At 38.7% G+C, this 25,213-nt stretch overlaps 3 protein-coding genes across 6 annotated transcripts; 1 reads left to right on the top strand and 2 right to left on the bottom strand.

Moving 5' to 3' along the window:
* Window positions 1-1,284: 1,284 nt before the first annotated feature.
* Window positions 1,285-12,751, bottom strand: LOC103510847 (YTH domain-containing protein 1). Of its 4 annotated transcripts, none has more exons than XM_008475548.3 (8): window positions 12,644-12,751; window positions 12,228-12,355; window positions 11,663-11,973; window positions 11,152-11,317; window positions 3,648-3,744; window positions 3,292-3,360; window positions 2,752-2,917; window positions 1,285-1,805 (listed from the first exon to the last, which is right to left on the bottom strand). In XM_008475548.3, the coding sequence occupies exons 2-8, from the start codon at window positions 12,343-12,345 to the stop codon at window positions 1,593-1,595; spliced, it is 1,140 nt and encodes a 379-aa protein (XP_008473770.2). In that variant the 5' UTR covers window positions 12,346-12,355; window positions 12,644-12,751; the 3' UTR covers window positions 1,285-1,592. The 4 variants fall into 4 exon arrangements, with proteins under 4 accessions (XP_008473770.2, XP_017300247.1, XP_017300246.1 ...); XM_017444758.2 differs by having other exon boundaries at window positions 1,285-1,799; XM_017444757.2 differs by lacking the exon at window positions 12,644-12,751 and adding an exon at window positions 12,530-12,634.
* A 358-nt stretch (window positions 12,752-13,109) lies between these two features.
* Window positions 13,110-15,649, top strand: LOC103510846 (complement component 1 Q subcomponent-binding protein, mitochondrial). The gene is given in 5 exon segments (XM_008475545.3): window positions 13,110-13,443; window positions 14,145-14,492; window positions 14,851-14,888; window positions 14,891-14,947; window positions 15,483-15,649. Coding segments are annotated over 5 exon segments (774 nt in total). The 5' UTR covers window positions 13,110-13,259; the 3' UTR covers window positions 15,630-15,649.
* Window positions 15,650-15,673: 24 nt separating this feature from the next.
* On the bottom strand, window positions 15,674-24,814 carry LOC103510850 (G-protein coupled receptor Mth2-like). Its single transcript, XM_026824799.1, has 9 exons — window positions 24,711-24,814; window positions 24,118-24,404; window positions 21,780-21,858; window positions 19,573-19,733; window positions 19,047-19,245; window positions 18,546-18,638; window positions 17,417-17,535; window positions 16,581-17,295; window positions 15,674-16,396 (listed from the first exon to the last, which is right to left on the bottom strand). The coding sequence occupies exons 1-8, from the start codon at window positions 24,812-24,814 to the stop codon at window positions 17,138-17,140; spliced, it is 1,200 nt and encodes a 399-aa protein (XP_026680600.1). The 3' UTR covers window positions 15,674-16,396; window positions 16,581-17,137.
* Between the last annotated feature and the right edge of the window lie 399 nt (window positions 24,815-25,213).

Below are 25,213 nucleotides of genomic sequence, written 5' to 3'. Positions count from 1 at the left end.
TTTTTTTTTTTTTTTTTTTTTTTTTTTTTTTTTTTTTTTTTTTTTTTTTTTTTTGTACCTTGGAACCGCTTTTGCATTACTTCAAGATCAAATGAGTATTACATTAGACTCGTGTGGCCTGTGCCGTAACATTCCGATCCCTTAGGTCAGCCACTCACTATCAGGTAGACCTGACGACAGGTACACCTGATCAGGTCTACCTGATAATGAGTGTGCCTATCAAGTAACAGGTAGACCAGGCAGGCGGACCTTTTCACCTGATCAGGTCTACCTGATAGTGACTGTTACATTAGACTCTGTGGCTTGTGCCGTAACATTACCATCCCTTAGTATATGTCCACTCAGCCCACCTCTGTGGCTGAGTGGTCAAGAGCACTGACTCCCAATCCGGAGGTGCTGGGTTCGAATCCTGGCCGGGTCAGAAATTTTCTAACCAGATAGGCATGGATGTAAAAGAATGTACCTTGAATTAATGCGAAAGCGGTACCGAGGTACAATCTTCTTTTTTTTCTACGGATGTTTATACTACCTATTTATTGAATATTTTATATTGAGAGCTTTGTATCGATTATCAAATAAATGGAAACTTCTTAAATAAATAATGATCTTCTCAATATTGTTATATCATGTGCCTCCCTACGACTAAACTGTGCCTATCCCCTGATTTCAGACTCCCTACTCGCCCCTCTGTACCCATCATTATGATAGGACCTGGTACTGGTATTGCCCCCTTCCGTGGATTTATCCAGGAGAGAGACCTGGCCCGCTCTGAAGGTAAGATTATTCTTAAAGCTGCCAGCCACAAAATCCGACTTGATATTGATATACTTCACCCATTTGAACACAAAGTTACGACTGGGTTGATTTTCTTCAGCGAGACTGAAGACTCGTACAATTTTGGGGGAAGAGATTTTCAAAGGAGTTTATCGTCAATTTACAGTGTACATATTACGAACACATCACAAATGTACAGTTTATATTTTATACAGGGCGTTTATAAAGTCTTTTACAGGAGGTGAGTTTCTCGAGATCCTCTTAGTACGCCGAAACACCACCTATTCAGTAGGTACCAAATACCTACATAAGGCTTTGTTTAAAATGCGGGAGTAAAGGGACTTTTCCGTCTCATTCTGACAGTATAAACAGGGAGTCATCGATAAATATGTCACAAATGGGCGTTTATAAAGTCTTTTACAGGAGGTGAGTTTCTCGAGATCCGCTTAGTACGCCGAAACACCACCTATTCAGTAGGTGCCAAATACCTACATAAGGCTTTATTTAAAATGCGGGAGTAAAGGGACTTTTCCGTCTCATTCTGACAGTATAAACAGGGAGTCATAGATAAATATGTATTATTTAAAACAATCAACTCAATATAGCCGCTGCAGAGTTCCCACGCTGAATCGCAAGAGATATTCTCTGCGTGAGAAATGCAGCGGATCTTTGATCTCCGGACCTCTCAATGAGTCGCCTATAAGGTATAATGGGTATGTTCTATTCTATTTCTTAATATTTTGGTGATCTTTTTTTTCCACAAGCTTGGGGTCCCAGCCTCCCATTTCAGCCTGCAACTGGCTCCAAACACTATAATTTCATCTTTCACTAGAATCTTTCTCCTCCTCTTCTTCTTCCTCCTCCTCCTCTTCCTCAACCTCCTCTTCTTCTTCATCCTTATTTTCTCCCTCTTCTCCTTCTTCTTCCTCTTCCAGAGGAACGTATTGTACCGTAGAGTTGGACAGACTGGACGGGTTGTTGTCCCCAGTGTAGTAACCTATCACAGTTACGATGCTCGCTTTAGGTTCAACCTGAGGAGAAAACAGAAAACAAAGTGATATGCTTGAATTACCTTATACCTTTATATCTATTTGGTAATTTTAGTAGAAAGTAGGAAAATAAAATGAGCCAGCCTAGTTAGCCTCTTTTTTTTACTTAAAAAATTGATAGAAGGAACTATAACTGCTAATGTCTTATCATCCCGAAAGCTAAGAGAGAAGAAGCACCGGACAGGCTCATGTCTTTGGAGCCAAGCCAACACTGTCGAGGCATCTGTCCAACAGATCGTCTTTACATTATGCAATTTATAATCATTAATTACGTTTTGATATAATCTGGCTGCGATACAAGCCGCTAAAAGCTCTAGCCTTGGTATGCTCATTTTAGCCCTTCCAAGTACAAACCTCATCTGTATGTGTTGCCTGCAAGGGAGCTTTGCTCGGGACATTTGGTGTGATGTCATTGTGTACGGGAGCGTATGCGGGAACGAACCCGCTACCTAGTGCTTACAAGGCAGACGCCCCACCCTTCAAGCTAACTAGGCTGGCGGTCGGGAGTTCGATTACCTCCCGGGGCGAACTGTATCCTAAACAGATGAGGTTCATTCTCGGAACGGCTGGCTTTCTCCCATCCTGTCTTCCTTCTCTGTTCTATTTCGGGACGATAAGACCTTGGCAATTACAGTTCCCTCTATCAAACCACTTTTTTAAGAAGAAGAAGCTTGTGGCGGTCGGGAGTTCGATTACCTCCCGGGGCGAACTGTATCCTAAACAGATGAGGTTCGTTCTCGGAACGGCTGGCTTTCTCCCATCCCGTCTTCCTTCTCTCTTCTATTTCGGGGCGATAAGACCTTGGCAATTACAGTTCCCTCTATCAAACCACTTTTTTAAGAAGAAGAAGAAGAAGAAGAAGAAGAAGAAGAAGAAGAAGAAGAAGAAGCTTATACGAATCTAGAGCTTATTTCGCTCGATCACTTACGTCATCTGCCTCTTCCTTATCCAAGCTATCTTCACCTTCATCATCAATACTATGTGTTCGTCTCCTACTTCTCAGTCTGACAGAGCAAGCTTCAGTCCTATTAGGCAAAGTTTTGGCTCGCTTCACAACCATCTCCTTCTTGTCTGCAGATGGACGTTTTGTTTTCCTGTTGGGATGATGAAGTCTTGTTAATTTTTACGCAACTTTTACAGGGTTGACGATTGTTCACAATAGAAATAGATCTAAAAAGAGTAGCTAACCTAATTCAGCTTGGAGGGTAGCAGCGCGTCTACCTTGTAAGCGCTAAGTCGCGGGTTCGATTCCCTCCCGGAGCGGGTTTTATCCTAGACAGATAAGGTTCGTTCTCGGAACGACTGGTTTTTTCCTATCCTGTCTTCCTTTTCTTTCAGGAGGATAAGACCTCAGCAGTTACAGTTCCCTCTATCTAACATCTGAAAAATGAAGGAGAAAAATTAGATACCCCCTCGGACACGGAGATTCTTTTATCTTAGATTCTTAGAACTATTCAAACATGCTTACGTTTTCACGCTTGTATTGCAAAAGTCTTCATTTTCCATCATGGCCATCTTCTTGTCTCGATTAACCTCCCTGGAAGAAGAAATAATAAAATTAACATGAAATGAGGATTGAGAGAGGGGCAGAGAAAGGAGAAGATTTTTTTAAGAGACTTGATAGAAGGAACTGTAACTGCTAAGGTCTTATCGTCCCGAAATCGAAGAGAGAAGGAAGACAGGACGGGAAAAAGCCAGCCGTTCCGAGAACGAACATTATCCCATCGGGATAAAATACGCCAAGGGCGGGAATCGAACCCGCGGCCTTACAAGGTAGACGCGCTACCAACCAAGCTAACTGGGCTGGCTTGACGAGATACAAACCTTCTTGAAATGCGAGTTCTTGTCTGTGAAAAATAATCGGAAAAACTCTTGCTTAAATTGGAAAGACTTTCATGTGGATACAACTTGACACAAGCATCTGAAACGAGAAAGAGGGAAAATTAGGTCGCAAAATTGTGGGCCAAAGAAGGGTTTCGAACCCAGCACCCTTGGATCGAGAATATGCTTTTCACCACGTGCCAACAAACGTGGGTGGAATATTAAACTGGTTGATCACCTATGGCCCTATGTAATTCAGGGTGCACTCAGCCTCAAGAGTATTAGCCTTCTTTGGAATGTTTTTTTTTTAAGAGGTTTGATAGAAGGAAAAATACCAAACTGTTACGGTCTTATAGTCCCGAAAGTGAAGCAGGACAGGAAAGACAGGACAGGAAAAATCCAGCTTTCCCGAGAACGAAACTTACCTGTTTAGGGTAAAGTCCACACCAGGCGGAAATCAAACCCATGACATAGCACTTACAAGGTAGATGAAATGGCCAAATAGTCAGTCTTGTGCCAGATTTTCACTACCCTCCAAGCTAACTAGGCTGGCTTTGCATTTTTTATCACTTACTCAGTAGAACATGGTAGACATCAGTTTCGTTTATGTTAATGTTCACTCCTTTCCCCGTCAGAGAGAAGCTGCTAGCCACAAAATCTGACATGACATACTTCACCAATTTGAACACAAAGTTACGACTGGGTTGATTTTCTGCAGCAAGACTGAGGACTCGAACAATCTGGGGAGGAAATGATAAAACCCAATAAGGACATGGTTAGACCAAACAAATTTGTATACTATGAAGAAGGTGATGAGTTTGATTCCTAGTGTTAGAAAAAAAAATACACATTAGGTAAGTAGGTACCTATCTAGATTGCAATTTTCTAAGTTCACCAATTTGAACACAAAGTTACGACTGGATTGATTTTCTGCGGCAAGACTGAGGACTCGAACAATCTGGGGAGGAAATGATAAAACTGAATAAGGACATGGTTAGACCAAACAAATTTGTATGCTATGAAGAAGGTGATGAGTTTGATTCCCAGTGTTAGAAAAAAAATACACATTATTAGGTAAGTAGGTAGGTAACTAGATTGCAATTTTCTAAAAACCTACATATTTCAATGGGTTACTTTCTGGTGTTCTTGGGTTGACCCAGCACCTAAATGGAAAGTAGTGTAAGTCTCTTATGGCCCATGGGATAAATTAAGTATGGGATGGACATGCTATGACACAGACCATGAGAGTCTAATGTAGCATTTTCTGTTTCATTTTGCTAGTCAATAATGGCACTCTCTTATGGCCCATGGGATAAATTAAGTATGGGATGGACATGCTATGACACAGACCATGAGAGTCTAATGTAGCATTTTCTGTTTCAATTTGCTAGTCAATAATGGCACTTTTTTTAACTTACAAAGTTTTCTTTAAGCTCCTTGTCTGTTTTGATCTTTTCATTGAAAGTCCAAAAATCTTCTACACTCTTCACAGGAAGAGTTTTGTCAACAAAATGTAGAGATGAGTCTTTCCTTGTTTTTTCTTTGGTGAAGGAACTGAATTTTGATTCCATTTGTTTCAAATACTTTAATATCTCAATATTAACTGATGTAGATTTGGCTATTTTGTTGTCGCTCCTTGTCTGTTTTGATCTTTTCATTGAAAGTCCAAAAATCTTCTACACTCTTCACAGGAAGAGTTTTGTCAACAAAATGTAGAGAAGAGTCTTTCTTTGTTTTTTCTTTGGTGAAGGAACTGAATTTTGATTCCATTTGTTTCAAATACTTTAATATCTCAATATTGACTGATGTAGATTTGGCTATTTTGTTGTGTAGACTGTCAACGCTTTGTTGTAGTGAGGCTATGTGACCTTTTATACTTTCAACGTCTGCTGATATTGATTGGATTTCCTGGTGAACTTGAAGGCATCCTGTGGGGAAAAAATTACATTTGGTGAATATAAATGGGCCACCCTATATATCATCCAAGTACAGATCTGAATAGGTGCTTACTTACCTACCTATCTATTATCCTAATAAAAACTATAATAAAATAATACTTAAAAAAAGAAAAAAGTTGGATGTATGATAGATACCTGTAATAGAGATTGTTATCTTAGTAAGCTGTTTTTTCCTGTAGGTAGATATCAAGCAACACATTTAGCTTTTATGGTTGAAAATATACCTGAGCATTCAGAGGGCTTTTCCATTGGTAAATCCAAGCCATCAGGTCCAATGCTGTGTACTTCTATGGCTATTCCAGACAGCTCATCTTTCATTTCATTGTCCTCACTAGTGGCTTTTCCATTGGTAAATCCAAGCCATCAGGTCCAATGCTGTGTACTTCTATGGCTATTCCAGACAGCTCATCTTTCATTTCACTGTTGTCACTAGTTGTCATGGTCTAAAATCTGTGGACAAAAAATAATACTTATTGCACTGGGCTTGCTTGTAAGCTGATGTCCCATTCCACTCTTCAGTGAATGAAAGAAACTTGTATTTAACCAAATTTTCTCTTCATAAAGCAGCTTTTTAGAACTATTAGGCAGGGTTTACCATTGCACTGGACTTTGACATAAACTTACATAAATGGTTTGATGGTTGAGTTGAGACATCTCTTTCCTGCTTTTCACTTTTTGAGCTTTTCAGCTTTTTCTGCTTTTTTCAATGTGTCCTTAACGCTATAACTATAAGCTATAACTTACATTCAGGTTTTGGAGAACACCTTGGAATCCTTATCTTATCCTTATCAATATTCAAGATCAAGACTGTCCGTTATCTCTTATCACAAAATTCAAATTTCAAAAATACCTTTTATAGGTAAAATGCTGGTAATGCACAAAAACAAAAATCAGATATGAAGTCACGAATCTGAAAAATCTGAGGAAAATCAGAGGTTATGCAAACTTGTAAAGATGCAAAGTTCAAAATGTAAAAGGGATATTTTAAAAATTGAGGGATTTTTCTTATCCCGCAATATTTTCTATCTCGATCAGAACTGAAAGTTGTGATAAAAAAAACCTAAAATTTTGAGGTTAGAAAGTAGAAACCAAAAATTTCACGTTTCGATTTCGAACTGCCATCGACATTTCGGATACACCTTGAGGACTAGGAGGGTGAGGATGCGACGCTTGCAGACGAAAATGAGGAAGATGAACACCCCTTGTAAGGCGTTAGTGAGATCTGAGACATACCTGGAATGAGAGTGGTTTTATTATTATTAATGTTCATTTACTCTAATTGTAATAATTACATATGTGTTCCCCATAATATGTCTAAATATTGGTAGAGAATGCCATAGGCATTAACCCCACCCTTGGTAGAGAATGCCATAGGCATTAACCCCACCCTTGATCAAACTTTATTTTGTATTTATATGTAGATACATTTTGTTACCATCTGTAAATAAAGTTTTATCCAATTGTGTAATAATAAATATATGAGACCTTGGTTAGACTGCGGGGGTAAAGAGCCCTTCCAGTCCTATCCCAGCAGGATAAACAAGGTATATTCTATTCTGTTAAGAGTTTTGATAGAGGGAACTGTAACGGCTAAAATCTTATCGTCCTGAAAGCGAAGAGAGAAGGAAGACAGGATAGGTGAAAGCCAGCCTCTCTTCACAATAACCTCACCCAGTCTCAGAGAGATCGGATAATGGAAAACAATCTTTATAAATTGTATAGTTAAAACCTAGAACAAGCTGTCTGATTAATCAAGATAAATAATTAATCAAGATACACAAAAAGCCCAATCTGAGGCTTAGGTGTAGGGGCTAAAGAGGCCTCAAGGATAGGTTAAGCTTCTACGAATCTGATAGATATTGATTTATTGATATCCTACCAAAAATATTGCTCTCCACCACAAGCCCAAGACACGACTTCCATTATCCAGTTGACTCCCATCACAGCAAATAGTTTCAGATATAATCTGAACCTGAAACAACGAAGCAAACTGAGCTCAAAATCCAGCAATTATATGCCTTGTTAAACAAAAAGAAAGCAAATTCCCCTTTCAATCTTCCCGCTTAAGCATCGCGCAGACTGATCATACACTTCAGACATTTCCGACAAATCCTGTATTCTGCTTCCTATGTTAAGTAATGGTAGTATGTCGGAAGTGTTGGAAATGTCTGATACGGATAGGTGTGCGGACTACCATTACTTAACATAGGAAGCAAAATACAAAATCTGTCGGAAATGTCTGAAGTGTTGGAAGTGTATGATCAGTCTGCGCGCTGCTTCAACTAAGCTAACTAGGCTGGAAATACAACTTTTCCAAGTTTTCAACTCCTCAAGACTGAATGTGGCCAGATGTCAGTAGGTAGAGATGTAGAATTGATGTGTTGATAGTAGTGCATGCTATGTTTTTCAGATACAACGTATATTATGGATGGATGGTGTAGGCACAGGAAATAAATAGGCGTTCTATTCGATGATAGAAGTACTTAGCCAATCAGAACTTTACTATGATTTTGTATACAGGGTGTCCCCATATTCCGTTCAACCAGTTTTATAGGGAAAAATCACGAGGAAATTTGTTACTTAGCATAAGTATTTAAGTAAGTACATAGTGCTTTATTTAGACTGTCAGTTTAGAACAAGTTGTTCCATTATACCAACAGTTTAGTAGAGCACCTCTTTGTTCATATAATTTTTACAATTAAATATAAATTATAAATTAAGTTGTTTCGGAAACAAAACCGATTCCGATGGCGCGCTATCTTGGATTTCCGACTTCAGAAGAGAGCAAGTTTCAAAAGGAAAATACAACTGACAGACCCTGATTTTTGTCCATGTCTAATAGTCCGATGAAGAACCCTGTATACCACCGGACACTCGTATAAATAAGGACTTTGGATTGATAGTAAAAACTCCGTCGTATTAATGAGAACCTGCTAGTAAAAAGTTTCTTTCTACCGGTTATAAATGTCGAAAGGAACTCCTTCCTAATCCTAAATTGACGGAGGATGAGAACCTAATAGGGAGTTGGGTGTTACACCTAAAGGTAGATAGATATATTTCAAATGAAAAATGTAGACTATGTACATATATGTATTATGTATACCCATTACCTAATGAGTGTAAATGTACATATAGCATATAGCGGGAAACCTGCCTCGGTGGTGTAGTGGTCAAGACGCTCGCCTGGTAATCAGGAGGGCGTGGGTTCGATCCCAGCCGAGGTATGGAATTTTATCCTCATTTATTTGAGAATTTGACCACATAATAATGGAGCTCTAAGGGTTAGGTGGTAGAGAACGCCTAAGGCGTTAACCTCGCCTAGTGGTTGCCTTCCACTCAAGAGTCTATTATTATTATTATTATTAAAAATACGACGAATAAAAAAGAAAGACTCAGAACAAATTATATAGAAATCAGTAAAAAGATGAAAAAAAAAAACAATTGAAATGGTTAGGCCTTTAGAACAGAATGCCAGAAGAAAGACTGCCAAAAAGAATAATGGAATTTAAATCGGAGGGGAGAAGGAATAGAGTAAGACCCCAACAGACCTATGAGGATATGGTAAGATCTTTGGTCCGGAATAACGGCCGAACCGTTCCTTCGGGAAACAGGGTCCAAGGATATTTTTGATCTACATAATTTATCGAATCTTTGCGCCAAGTTCGAGCGACTTTGGCTGAAAGGCCTGAGGATTGCGAACTCTTTTTGAGCTTTTTCAAAGGTACGGCGTTAAATAGCGGCCGCACCGTACATTTCTCGAGGTCCAGCCCGTGGACACTTTTGATCATCATTAATTATGGAAGCTGTCTGCAAAATTTGAGCGACCTGTGGCTAAAGGGAAAGTCGTGAGAAGCGCTAGTTCCTTTTGAGCTTTTTCCCGAACCGTATCTTCGGGAAACCGTACCGTACAAAGAAAATTTACAAATTGTTACAGCAGTTTCCGCTATCAATCCTCTAAAATAAAAAATAAAAACAACTCATCTTGTACCTACTCATGGCTTTGTCATTGCATTGAAAACAATTTTACTGATCGCTCTTTCTAGTCACCTTGATGAGAAAAATCGCAGCTATGCCACCCGATGACACAATTTGTTACATGATGGTTTGAATCTGAGATTACAAAACTCCTGTTCTTCTCTTACGCCATCTCTCGCACATTGTATAGTGTAAACCTAAGTACAGTAGTTTCCAAACTCGGGTCTAGGGCCCCCGAAGGACTTTTAGACCCGCGGATATGATCACATACGTATGTATGATAAAGTAAAGGGGCCGCGGAGCTAGTACAATTTAAAAAGGAGCCCGCATAGAAGAAACGTTTGGGAACCGCTGCCTTAGCAGGTAGGTACCTTAGCCGTGGCATTGTAATCTATTCTTCTCCCTTGGAAATTCACAATTCTATTCTCCTATGTATGTAGGTACGTATACTTCTATAGGTACTATTATCTGTTTTCAACATTGTGATCCTAAGGTTTAACGTCCCTGTATAACTGCTAAGGTTTTTAATGACGAGGGCTTTACCCTTCATTCGGCGGCAAGCTACCCACCTCCTCACATGAACCTCATCCAGCCTGAGTGGGGCCGGGAAAAGCTAGCAGCGCGCAATTTCCCAGGTGGTCACCCATCGAGATAAGATACCAACCACTCTCAACGTGGCTTACCTTCAGTGATATTTTTACTGACCTGAAAGTCCACCAGATGTCAAAACACATCACATTGAGCCAGAAGAAGGTGGCCAGGAAGAAGAACTGAATCAGGAATCCTGGAAAACATTAATAAATAATTAGGTAATAACAATAAATAATAAATGATACCTACAAAGATATTAAGAAAATTGGCGGCGAAACACTTATTAAAAACTAATCTATCAAATCTTGAAATTTTGTGATAAAGCAGAGAGCTTCTTCACAAATTAGTGGGTATCACAGCATTACTAAATGCTTCCTTTACTTGTATCATTTTACACCTTGTAATGCTGCCACTGGTCGCTGCTCCAAGTATAGAGCCGAAAAAACTTCGACCCCGCCGGGAACAGAACCCGAGATCTCTAGCGTGCAAGCCTAGTGTGATACCCGCCCGGCCATGGAGGTTGCTAGGTTGCTACACTTTGAAACTGTTTAAATATAAATAAAATCTGCACGTGGAGTAAAAAGTGGAGAGTGCAGTCGTTCATGGAACAGGCTCCAAACACAAAAGACTGTTTGATAAAATTGCCACCACATATTACAATATTGGCGCCATATGCCATATTAATTCATTGTATATCAATATTAATTGTATATCTATGGCCATTTGGCCATATTACTTTGTATAGGTAGGTAGCTACGTCAGAGACACTAAAATCATTCTGTAAGCAAGTTGTATATTGATTGAAACGTCCATTATCCAAACACTGAGGAATTTCCCCAATGAAGGTCCATACCAAATTTGGTGCTTTCCTGAAGAAATGCAGCTTTTGGCCAAAATTGTGACGTTAGGCCACCCACTATAAGCACCATTCAATAGGATGAGGAAAGTCATGTGATGTTTACACCAGATTTTTTATTACTTACTCAGTAGAACATGGTAGACATCAGTTTCGTTTATATTTATGTTCACTCCTTTCCCCGTCAGAGAGAAGCTGCTAGCCACAAAATCTGACATGACATACTTCACCAATTTGAACACAAAGTTACGACTGGATTGATTTTCTGCGGCAAGACTGAGGACTCGAACAATCTGGGGAGGAAATGATAAAACCCAATAACGACATGGTTAGACCAAACAAATTTGTATGCTATGAAGAAGGTGATGAGTTTGATTCCCAGAGTTAGAAAAAAAAATAAATAAACATTATTAGGTAAGTATCTAGATTGCAATTTTCTAAAAACCTACATATTTCAATGCATTACTTTCTGGTGTTCTTGGGTTGACCCAGCACCTAAATGGAAAGTAGTGTAAGTCTCTTATGGGCTGATAAATTAAGTATGGGATGGACATGCTATGACACAGACCATGAGAGTCTAATGTAGCATTTTCTGTTTCATTTTGCTAGTCAATAATGGCACTTTTTTTTTAACTTACAAAGTTTTCTTTAAGCTCCTTGTCTGTTTTGATCTTTTCATTGAAAGTCCAAAAATCTTCTACACTCTTCACAGGAAGAGTTTTGTCAACAAAATGTAGAGAAGAGTCTTTCTTTGTTTTTTCTTTGGTGAAGGAACTGAATTTTGATTCCATTTGTTTCAAATACTTTAATATCTCAATATTAACTGATGTAGATTTGGCTATTTTGTTGTCTAGACTGTCAACGCTTTGTTGTAGTGAGGCTATGTGACCTTTTATACTTTCAACGTCTGCTGATATTGATTGGATTTCCTGGTGAACTTGAAGGCATCCTGTGGGGAAAAAATTACATTTGGTGAATATAAATGGGCCACCCTATATATCATCCAAGTACAGATCTGAATAGGTGCTTACTTACCTACCTATCTATTATCCTAATAAAAACTATAATAAAATAATACTTAAAAAAAGAAAAAAGTTGGATGTATGATAGATACCTGTAATAGAGATTGTTATCTTAGTAAGCTGTTTTTTCCTGTAGGTAGATATCAAGCAACACATTTAGCTTTTATGGATGAAAATATACCTGAGCATTCAGAGGGCTTTTCCATTGGTAAATCCAAGCCATCAGGTCCAATGCTGTGTACTTCTATGGCTATTCCAGACAGCTCATCTTTCATTTCACTGTCCTCACTAGTTGTCATGGTCTAAAATCTGTGGACAAAAAATAATACTTATTGCACTGGGCTTGCTTGTAAGCTGATATCCCATTCCACTCTTCAGTGAATGAAAGAAACTTGTATTTCACCAAATTTTCTCTTCATAAAGCAGTTTTTTAGAACTATTAGGCAGGGTTTACCATTGCACTGGACTTTGACATAAACTTACATAAATGGTTTGATGGTTGAGTTGAGACATCTCTTGCCTGCTTTTCACTTTTTGAGCTTTTCAGCTTTTTCTGCTTTTTTCAAAGTGTCCTTAACACTATAAGCTATAACTTACATTCAGGTTTTGGAGAACACCTTGGAATCCTTATCCTTATCAATATTCAAGATCAAGACTGTCCGTTATCTCTTATCACAAAATTCAAAAATACCTTTTAAGTATTTTTCATCCCTAATTTTAAAAAGGTAAATTTTCTGGGGATTTTTTAGGGTGGGAAAAAAAGGGATTTTTTTCAAAAACATTGCTCCATCGTCTTTTGTCACACCCTGACGAATTTGTAGTTTCGTTGGTAGGAATCGTTGGTAATTTCTATATAGTTTAATCTTTTATATTGCACAAAAATCAGATATGAAGTCACGAACACGAATCTGAAAAATCTGAGGAAAATCAGAGGTTATGCAAACTTGTAAAGATGCAAAGTTCAAAATGTAAAAGGCATATTTTAAAATTGAGGGATTTTTTTTATCCCGCAATATTTTCTATCTCGATCAGAACTGAAAGTTGTGATAAAAAAAAACCTAAAATTTTGAGGTTAGAAACCAAAAATTTCACGTTTCGATTTCGACTTCCGGCGATTTGAACTTGAATCTTGAACTTTTTTCCGACGGAAAAGCGAGTTTCCCAGTCAAATAAAGCGTTTTCCAGTTATATTACAGTACCTTCACCTCACAATATGAACAAACTTTTCAAATCTGCCCTCGGGCTTGCTTCTCTCCGCAACATTTCAAGTTCTGCCCTACACCCAGCTCGTACAGTGTCCACAAGATCTCTTCTGCAAATGAGCGTAGCTTCTAATAAAATTAACAGTAACTGGTGCCAATGCAGATTTGCCCATGGCAAAGGTAAGCCTGCTGTAGGTAAGTAACTTTCAAGTTCTCTTATATACCTAACCATGGAGGACACTTTATTGGTCAGACTTGCTCGGGGGTCTGATGATTCAGTAGCTAGGTAACTTCTGTTCAACACTGGGAAATTCAGGGCTTTTCCTATCAAATCTATGGTTTAAATTACTCCCATCAAAGCAATGCTATGTTTGAAATATTCAAGTGATGTCTACAACAAATATCTTCTGAAGCAATATGATGTAATATCTACCTATTTTCAATGGGAAATTCAGGGCTTTTCCTATCAAATGTATGGTTTAAATTACTCCCATCAAAGCAATGCTATGTTTGAAATATTCAAGTGATGTCCACAACAAATATCTTCTGAAGCAATATGATGTAATACCTACCTATTTTCAAATTTTTGAGCAGGGATAAAAATATGCTATTTTCAAATTCTTGAGCAGGGATAAAAATATAGTGTGCCTTGATTGATATCAAACCTTTCAAAGTGAGTGTCATCTGAGAAAAGGTTAATTCAGATTATTTCTTTTTGTTTCAGCTGAGAAAGAACTCTTTGAATTTTTATCAGAAGAAATTCAAGCTGAAAAGAAAATTCAAAAGTCCAAAAGCATTCCTTCATAAAAATATAGTGTGCCTTGATTGATATCAAACCTTTCAAAGTGAGTGTCATCTGAGAAAAGGCTAATTCAGCTTATTTCTTTTTGTTTCAGCTGAGAAAGAACTGTTTGAATTTCTGTCAGAAGAAATTCAAGCTGAAAAGAAAATTCAAAAGTCCAAAAGCATTCCTTCGGAAATTGATGGATTCCAAGTGAAACTTGATGGTCCAGAAGTCTCACTAGAAAAAACAGTTGGGTCCGAGAAGATAGAAATCCACTTCAATGTGAACCACTCTGTAGATGCTGATGCAGAGCCACAAATAGACCCAAACATGGATGAGCCAGAAATTGAAATGAAATCCAAGCCATCATTTGAAGTGAACTTCATCAAGGGCAACAAGACATTGGGTTTCACATGCTCGTTTATTCCTCCTGAGAGTGAACCCTCTGAGGATGGATACAGTAAGTAAAAAAAAAAAAATATATGAATAATTATTATATTTATTTTTCATTTATTTTTTTTTATTTATTTAATTTTTTCATTATTATTATTTATTTTTTATTATTAAATAGATCGCCGACTAGGCACGAGACATCTAGGACATTGTTAAACTTCCATTTTCAATTACCTACCTAAGTAAGCATTATGGTAGAAAATGGAGAGTTTTGCACTTAGCCACTAAAGTTTCCTACATATATTATGTACGTAAAGTTAATTTAGGCTTCTAGAATATTCAATTTTTATTAGTAGGCTAACCTTTCTTTGTTAGCACGTGTACCTGTGATTTTATTTTATGGCATCTTGTTCTGTGGTTTTCAGATGATCTATTCTCAATTGATGAAGTGGACACCTATGAAAGGGAGAATGGAAAGACAACCACTATTGCATGCCGTCAGTGGAAGAGGTTCTGGATGGGGTAAGTCGGTTTTTTAGCCAAGTTCTCATTTTTTATACCTGTACTGAACAAGTACTTGGGTTGTGTACCTATTTCATTTCTAGTTGGATTTTTTATTTATTATTTATATTATTATTTTATTTTATTTTATTTAAAAAAAAAAAAAACAAAACAAACAAATAAAACAATAATGACTTTGAGTTAAAAATCAAGTCATTAAATAGCTTGTTAAACATATCAAACAAACAGAATAACAACAACAAAACAAAGACAACCTGAAGTGCCCAATACAAATTAAATTAAAATTCTGAGCAAATAGACAAGCATAAACTCTGTTATTTTGAGCCTTTATTAAATCAAGCCAATAAATAGCTTGTTAAATGTATCAATCAATCAACAATACAAAGACTAGTGACTAGTTCCAGAAACAACACTCCTACTCCACATGCCAAAAGTATTGCCAAATGATGATCTTTTGTTCTCTGTCCAACATAAAATAAGCTAGTGGAGTAAAAAAAAAGTTACCTACCATCTCTACACTTTTCTACTTTTCCAGCCCCTGTATGATCTCCTCATGAACTATTTGGAAGAGAAGGGCATTTCCAACGAGTTTGTCGACAAGCTGAGCAACTTGTCCACCGGTTATGAACATGCCTCGTACATCAATCTTCTGTCAGAGATTCAGAAGTTCACCAGTCAATAGATCTCTCCCATCTACCACCATCTCTACACTTTTCTACTTTTCCAGCCCCTGTATGATCTCCTCATGAACTATTTGGAAGAGAAGGGCATTTCCAACGAGTTTGTTGACAAGCTGAGCAACTTGTCCACTGGTTACGAACATGCCTCGTACATCAATCTTCTGTCAGAAATTCAGAAGTTCACCAGTCAATAGATCTCTCCCATCTACGAACATTTTTACAAGGAATCTGTTGTTGTAAAGTTGTAGACCCTTGCTGACAGTGTTTATGAGGAAGCTGTTAAAAGGCTGCAGAAATTACAGAGTACCAAAATCGGAAGAGTAAAGCTGGTGTTAAAAAGCTGCAGAATTTACTAAGTGTAATATACTTACCATGCCATTACCCCAATGTTGCATCATGATGTTGCTTTGGACTATACAAAGTACTGTACCTTCTACTCCTGTCATCTCTTTATAGGTATGTCTTGTAACTTTTAATCTAAAAATAGGTATTTAAAAAAGAAATAATTGTCATCCATGTAATAATGTGTTAAATGTTTGTGGGAAAACTACATTAGAGAATATGTAGTAACAAGAATGATAAAGTTTCATACCTGAGTTGGGTTTGGGATTGAACCCATACGCTTCTGATTACAAGGCGAGTACCTTGACCACACCACCTAGATGGCAAAGTGGAAGAAAGGTGGCGTTCCTTGCAGTTCAAATATATTTTGCTCAAAGAGGATTTGAGTAATGTAAAGTATTGCTGTTAAAGCTTTAATTTAAATCACCTACATTTGAAATTATTTTTACACCCTATCATGAGGTATGACAAAATATAAAGTTCTCATTTAGTATTAGTTCATGCTAACCCCCACCTATTTAGATGTTCCAGTTCAAAATATCAAAATATACTCAATTGCATGTTCTTGAATCATTTGCATTTAAATTATCTTTTCTTTCATTTGGGCTCACCTACATTTGAAATTATTTTTACACCCTATCATGAGGTATGACAAAATATAAAGTTCTCATTTAGTATTAGTTCATGCTAACCCCACCTATTTAGATGTTCCAGTTCAAAATATCGAAATATACTCAATTGCATGTTCTTGAATCATTTGCATTTAAATTATCTTTTCTTTCATTTGGGCCCCTTTTTTATTTGTTTGTTTTATTTTTTTTTATTTCATATGCAGTTACTATTCTTCAAATTCAAATTCTTGCTGAAAGGAAATATTCCAGGGACAAAAATCTAATTGTGATTTGAAAGGGATGCAAATTTCTATCAAAATGAAAACTTAAGATGAAGTTTGTAAGCATCAAAAGAAAAAGCAAATTCAAGCTTGTAATAAGCTTTATATTTATATAATAAGCCTAGTTAGCTTGAAGGGTAGCGCGTCTGCCTTGTAAGCGCCAGGTCGCGGGTTCGATTCCCTCCGGGGCGGATTTTATCCTAAACCGACGTTCGTTCTCGGAACGGCAGAATCTCTCATATTCTGTCTTCCTTCGCTTTCGGGACTGTTTAGTCCTCATTCCACTGTCTTCTGGGTGGTCTGTTCAGTTTCACAATCCCCTTCATCATCTCCTTCCATAACTCCTTTCACTCTGGTCTGTATGCTTTGTAAGCTCAACACACTGCGGGCAGTAGTACCACTGGAGCCCCCGGAGGTTTTGCTGTCCGTAAAGTACTGCCATCGTAATTTAATAAAGTTAGTTTCTAAATGTCAACATGAAAGCTTGATGACGTGTGCCGCACTGTTAACATGAAGATATTAGAACAATGCTCATTATCCTGTCTTAAGGGAGACACTGCCATCGACATTTCGGATACACCTTGAGGACTAGGAGGGTGAGGATGCGACGCTTGCAGACGAAAATGAGGAAGATGAACACCCCCTGTAGGGCGTTAGTGAGATCTGAAACGTACCTGAAATGAGAGTGGTTTTATTATTATTAATGTTCATTTACTCTAATTGTAATAATTACATATGTGTTCCCCATAATATGTCAAAATATATAAGACCTTGGTTAGACTGCGGGGGTAAAGGGACTCTTCAGTCCTATCCCAGCAGGATAAACAAGGTGAGGTAATAGGTACTTGTCGTAGGTAGATGCCTAATATACAGGAACATACTGAGGTCATTCAGGTCAATTTTTCATTAGGGACTGTTAGCATAATGGGACAACTTGTTCCAAGCTGACAGTATAAATAAAGCACACCATTAATTACCTTACAGAAGTTACAGATCCTAGATAAAGGCAGTAGGTACCTAATACGTATAGGTAATAGGTACTTGTCGTAGGTAGATGCCTAATATACAGGAACATACTGAGGTCATTCAGGTCAATTTTTCATTAGGGACTGTTAGTATAATGGGACAACTTGTTCCAAGCTGACAGTATAAATAAAGCACTACCTACTCCTACCGCGTATACGTACCTATACCGTACCCTTGATCAAACTTTATTTTGTATTTATATGTAGATACATTTTGTTACCATCTGTAAATAAAGTTTGATCCAATTGTGTAATAATATATATATAAGGCCTTGTTTAGACTGCGGGGGTAAAGGTCCCTTTCAGTCCTATCCCAGCAGGATAAACAAGGAATATTCTATTCTGTTAAGAGTTTTGATAGAGGGAACTGTAACGGCTAAAATCTTATCGTCCTGAAAGCGAAGAGAGAAGGAAGACAGGATAGGTGAAAGCCAGCCTCTCTTCACAATAACCTCACCCAGTCTTAGAGAGATTGGAAAATGGAAAACGGTATTTATAAATTGTATAGTGAAAACCTAGATCAAGCTGTCTGATAGATAAATTAATAATCAAGATACACAAAAAGGCCAATCTGAGGCTTAGGTGTAGGGGCTAAAGAGACCACAAGGATGGGTTAAGCTTCTACTAATCTGATAGATATTGATTTATTGGTATCCTACCAAAAATATTGCTCTCCACCACAAGCCCAAGACACGACTTCCATAATCCAGTTGACTCCCATCACAGCAAATAGTTTCAGATATAATCTGAACCTGAAACAACGAAGCAAACTGAGCTCAAAATCCAGCAATTATATGCCTTGTTAAACAAAAAGAAAGCAAATTCCCCTTTCAATCTTCCCACTTAGCCAAGAAATTTATGTACCAGCCTAGTTAGTAGCTTTTAAGGTAACCCGTCTACCTTGTAAGCGCTATGTCGCGGGTTCTATGACCACCCGGCGCGAAGCCTGTCTTCTTTCATACCTCTATTGTTACAGCTCCCTCTATCGAACACGATCGATTAGCTTTGATAGAGGGAAATGTAACGGCTGAGATCTTATCGCCCCTAAAGCGAAGAGGGGATAGGAGAAAGCGAGCCCTTCCTAGAACGTACGTTGGCTCTATGTCATAATGTTTGCCCCGGGTGGGAATCGAACCCGCGACCTAGCGCCTTTTTGTTACCTTTCATTCTCAGTCTGCACGTGTTTTTTGCTTCCCCCGGTCTTCAATATCGTGGCGTTGACTTTATGATGCGCAAGCAATGTGCGAGCTGTACTCAGGAACATAACGATGTTGGCGATCACTAAACAGCCCACTGGTCCGTAGAAGTAGATAAGCATGCCCAGATCCGCTGTGAAGAGAATAGGAACTTGGCGATATTTTCACATTTGGGTTTTTGAGGGGGATCTCACGATTTTTTTTTATTATTATTATTTTTTTAGTAAAAAGTCTGTTTAAGGCAGTAAAAGGCGGAGCTTTTCTGGACAAATTTTCCTTTCCCGAGTAGGCACACGGGGAGGAAATCTAGGGTGCCGGAAGCCTAACCGAGTGACTGGGTGCCGCCACTCTAATATTGAACTCTTTATCAGGAAGCTCGACAACCTAAATAATGGGAAGTAAAAGTAACTCAATGATAAAATTCTTCCGCTCTAAGTTTCATAAACTTGTGGCACCCTTATCACTATTTTATTTATTTATTTTTTCTCACCAAACCCGGGCTTAATAATCCAAGAGATTTCTGGTAGGAGGTCCATGGCTATAGTGATACCCACTAGAGTGACAGGACATAACCAGGCGTACAGGGAATAGAACAGGAACTTGGTGTTCTCCTGATGAGATATGGTTCCGTGGATGGGACGCACGGTGGAGCTGCAAACACGCCAAGTAAAAAATAGGACTTATAGAAAGAAACACACAGAACAAATGGAAATCAATAAACATAACCGTACATTTTTTTTCTCGAGGTCCACTGCGAACTCTTTTTGGGCTTTTCAAGGATTTGGCGTTAAATTGCGGCCAAACCGTACATTTCTCGAGGTCCGGGTCGCGGACACTTTTGATCATCATTAATTATGGAAGCTGTCTGCAAAATTTAAGCGACCTGTGGCTAAAGGGAAAGTCGTGAGAAGCGCTAGTTCCTTTTGAGCTTTTTCCCTGTATAGGCCTAAATAGCGGAACTTTGATCTGGAATAACGGCCGAACCGTACCTTCGGGAAACCGTACCGTACAAAGAAAATTGACAAATTGTTACCTACAGCTGTTTCCGCTATCAATCTTCTAAAATAAAAAATAATAATAAAAATAACTCATCTTGTACCTACTTGTGGCTTTGTCATTCCATTGAAAACAATTTTACTGATCGCTCTTTCTAGTCACCTTGATGAGAAAAATCGCAGCTATGCCACCCGATGACACAATTTGTCCGACCCGCGGACACTTTTGATCATCATTAATTATGGAAGCTGTCTGCAAAATTTGAGCGACCTGTGGCTAAAGGGAAAGTCGTGAGAAGCGCTAGTTCCTTTTGAGCTTTTTCCCGAACCGTATCTTCGGGAAACCGTACCGTACAAAGAAAATTTACAAATTGTTACAGCAGTTTCCGCTATCAATCCTCTAAAATAAAAAATAAAAACAACTCATCTTGTACCTACTCATGGCTTTGTCATTGCATTGAAAACAATTTTACTGATCGCTCTTTCTAGTCACCTTGATGAGAAAAATCGCAGCTATGCCACCTGATGACACAATTTTTTACATGATGGTTTGAATCTGAGATTACAAAACTCCTGTTCTTCTCTTACGCCATCTCTCGCACATTGTATAGTGTAAACCTAAGTACAGTAGTTCCCAAACTTGCGTCTAGGGCCCCCGAAGGACTTTCAGACCCGCGGATATGATCACATACGTATGTATGATAAAGTAAAGGGGCCGCGGAGCTTGTACAATTTAAAAAGGAGGCCGCATAGAAGAAACCTTTGGGAACTGCCTTAGCAGGTAGGTACCTTAGTCGTGGCATTGTAATCTATTCTTCTCCCTTGGAAATTCACAATTCTATTCTCCTATGTATGTAGGTACGTATACTTAGGTACTATCTGTTTTCAACTTTGTGATCCTAAGGTTTAACCTCACTGTGTAACTGCTAAGGTTTTTAGTGACGGGACTTTTACCCTCCATTGAAACAAATAAAACAAGAATGACTTTGAGCTAAAAATCAAGTCATTAAATAGCTCGTTAAACATATCAAACAAACAGAATGACAACAACGAAACAAAGACAACCTGAAGTAGTGCCCAAAACAAACTAAATTAAAATTTTGAGCAAGTAGACAAGCATAAACTCTGTTATTTTGAGTCTTTATTAAATCCAGCCAATAAATAGCTTGTTAAACATATCAATCAATCAACAATACAAAGACTAGTGACTAATTCCAGAAACAACACTCCTACTCCACATGCCAAATGATGACCTTTTGTTCTCTGTCCCGCGGATATGATCACATACGTATGTATGATAAAGTAAAGGGGCCGCGGAGCTTGTACAATTTAAAAAGGAGGCCGCATAGAAGAAACGTTTGGGAACTGCCTTAGCAGGTAGGTACCTTAGCCGTGGCATTGTAATCTATTCTTCTCCCTTGGATTCTCCTATGTATGTAGGTACGTATACTTCTATAGGTACTATCTGTTTTCAACTTTGTGATCCTAAGGTTTAACGTCCCTGTATAACTGCTAAGGTTTTTAATGACGAGGGCTTTACCCTTCATTCGGTGACAAGCTGTCCGCCTACTCACATTAACCTCACCCAGCCTGAGTGGGACCGGCAAAAGCTAGCAGCGCGCAATTTCCCAGGTGGTCAGCCATCGAGATAAGATACTAACCACTCTCAACGTGGCTTACCTTCAGTGATATTTTTACTGACCTGAAAGTCCACCAGATGTCAAAACACATCACATTGAGCCAAAAGAAGGTGGCCAGGAAGAAGAACTGAATCAGGAATCCTGGAAAACATTAATAAATAATTAGGTAATAATAATAAATGATACCTACAAAGATGTTAAGAAAATTGGCGGCGAAACACTTCTTATTAAAAACTAATCAATCAAATCTTGAAACTTCGTGATAAAGCAGAGAGCTTCTTCACAAATTAGTGGGTATCACAGCATTACTAAATGCTTCCTTTACTGTTAATTTTCATCTACTTGTATCATTTTACACCTTATAATGCTGCCATCAGAACTAAGTGATTTTGTAGTGGAAGAACATTCAGAATCTACTGACAGTGATGATTGCTTGCCCATATCTATCTGATAAGAACTTATCAGTATTATATAAGGGAAAAGGACCTCGAGAATGGAAAAAAGGCCAGTGAACGGAAAAAGGGCCTCCAAAGAGCTTTTTTAAAACTAATATTTCTTGTATAAGACTTTGTGAATATTGTTTTTTTATTGCGTTAAATTATTTAAAACAAAACAAATATCATTTCTTATGAACTGCTCAAACTTCATTTTCACAGCCAAATTTGTTATTTCGGTTCAAAAACTTTAAAGCCCTATATCTCAAAACAACGATTTGTCCCAAGGGCCCTTTTTCCATTCTGCTCCTCAATTGTGTTATCTAAATCCGCCCGAAAACTTTGTACTTTAAGTTCGTACGGAGTTAAAATTCATAACTTTGAAACAAAGCTGAAGCTGCTCTCTTCTCTTGTTGTAAGGCTTGAATGGAAAATTTTAAAAGCCTTTGAAACAGTTTAGTGATGGGACTCGAGTGAGATTTTTCAACTCGATTATTTTCTACTCGATTATTTTCCAACTCGAGTTGTAACTCGAGTGGAAATTAATCGAGTTGAATATTTATTCCTGGAAATTACACCGTGCCGATTTCTCACTCGAGAGTCGAGTAGGCGAGCGAGTCGCTGATATTCGGGTTTTCGTTCGGAAACTCTCGGCATACGGGTATACCACTATACCCCTCCCCCTCTTCAGTTCTCTTTCTTGCATCATCATCATCTAGTCTCTCTCTCTCTCTCTCTCTCTCTCTCTCTCTCTCTCTCTCTCTGTCTATTTATTTCTCAGATCTCTCTCTCTCTCTTTCTTTCTTCTGCCGTTAACTAGGGCTACCTACACGTACTAGGTGTTAGTTCCAGTGGTGTCACACTCACAAAGAAACAAAAGTTAGAAACAGGCCAGGAGTGTAATCTGATTTGTTTGGGTTCTCTACACTTCTCTCATCTCTAGAACAATAGCAATAGACCATACTTCTCTCATCTCTAGAACAGTAGACTACGCTACCTACGTGCAGAGATCTTCAATTTATTATGATACTAGCCGAAAACCGTCGCTTCGCTCTCCGGATTTCTGCTAGTAAATCCTTAAGGCATGGCCGTTCATGTCACTCATCCATTTAGTGGTCTTGCTCGGCGTAGCTTAACAAAAACGAACCGGAAAATAGCCTATAACCTTCACGGGAGTGCAAGCAATAAGTTGACAAAGTTTCATAGCAATCGGATGAGCGGTTTGGCCAGGCATAAAGTTCGAACACACACACACACACCCATTCATTTTTATATATTATAGATTTACCTACTGCCTTCCTAGGAACGTTGGGGTACCTTTTACCCGGGTATCATCAGCCCTACTAATTACCTACCTAATTACCTGCTCGTAGGAGTAGCATATAATTATGTAGCATGTTTTATATTAAGTGTAGGTATTACCTATTAGGGTAGGTATATTACCCTTGGGTCATTAGTAAAATTTCTCTTGGGGTGAAAGCTCCGTTGTACTCTTGGGTCATTAGTAAAATTTCTCTTGGGGTGAAAGCTCCGTTGCTGGGGGTCTCATGACGTATAAAGTCATTATCATGCAGTAGATAATTAAGTTATTCACCTAATTAATAAGGATAAATTTTCATAAAAATAGCTACCTATACTTGGTAAGGATAAATTTGGTTTTCCTATCTAAAGGTGTGTCCACAACTCCACATAGTCGAGGGCCGTTGAATAATGTGAATCGATGTGGATTGACGTCGCTTCACCTAATTAATAAGGATAAATTTTCATAAAAATAGCTACCTATACTTGGTAAGGATAAATTTGGTTTTCCTATCTAAAGGTGTGTACATAGTCGAGGGCCGTTGAATAATGTGAATCGATGTGGATTGACGTCGTTCGATGGTCGGTCGACTATGTGTGGACACACCTTTAGATCGAAAAACCCCGAAGTTCCGTTCGGAAAAAAACCGAATAATGCCGAACTCACCAATCACGACGCAGTACTTGGCCGGTACATACTCCTCATAGTGAGTGACCACCACTTGTGTGACCACCAGAAACCCATAGGCCATGAACATGCTGAAGATATGGCACATGAGGCAACACCCGTGCAGGTTGCGCAACTCGGAGATCATGGCGTAGACGATGAACGTGATGATGAGAAAGCCCATCGAGATCGACATGCCTAGAAAAGGGAAACAAAGCCGGGAATAATAATCCGAGAACTTGGCCAGATCCGGGAACTTGTCCAAAACCGGGAACTTGAGAAACAAACTCTGAATGCCAGCCTAGTTCTATTGGTTGGTAGCTCGTCTGCCTTATAAGCGCTAGGCAGCGGGTTTGATTCCCGCCCGGGCCGGATTTTAATGTTTACTTTCATACCTCTATTGTTACAGCTCCCTCTATCGAACACGATCGATTAGCTTTGATAGAGGGAAATGTAACGGCTGAGATCTTATCGCCCCTAAAGCGAAGAGGGGATAGGAGAAAGCGAGCCCTTCCTAGAACGTACGTTGGCTCTATGTCATAATGTTTGCCCCGGGTGGGAATCGAACCCGCGACCTAGCGCCTTTTTGTTACCTTTCATTCTCAGTCTGCACGTGTTTTTTGCTTCCCCCGGTCTTCAATATCGTGGCGTTGACTTTATGATGCGCAAGCAATGTGCGAGCTGTACTCAGGAACATAACGATGTTAGCTAAAAAATGCTTAGTCTTTTTTTTTCTTTAGAGGTTTGACAGAGGGAACTGTAACTGCTAAGGTCTTATCGTCCCGAAATCGAAGATAGAAGGAAGACAGGATAAGAAAAAGCCAGCCGTTCCGAGGAAGAATATTTCCATCTGGATAAAATTCGCCCTGGGTGGGAATCGAACCCTTGGCCTAGCGCTTTTACAAGGCAGAAGCGGTACCAACCAAGCTATTACAATCATTAAATTTGCAAAAGTTCATTATCCGTTAGGTAGCAGCAGCAGCAGCAGCAGCACAAGTACCACATTTCACTGTTGGAAATGATTGTAAAAAGTTCTCCGAAAATCCAACAGAGCGCAGCACAGTTACCATTTTCAGCACTTTCAGAACAAGTGCAT

Source organism: Diaphorina citri, unplaced genomic scaffold, assembly GCF_000475195.1.
Source record: "Diaphorina citri unplaced genomic scaffold, Diaci psyllid genome assembly version 1.1 scaffold650, whole genome shotgun sequence".
Classification (NCBI taxonomy): Eukaryota; Metazoa; Arthropoda; class Insecta; order Hemiptera; family Psyllidae; genus Diaphorina; species Diaphorina citri.
This window is presented reverse-complemented; position numbering and strand designations above follow the sequence as displayed.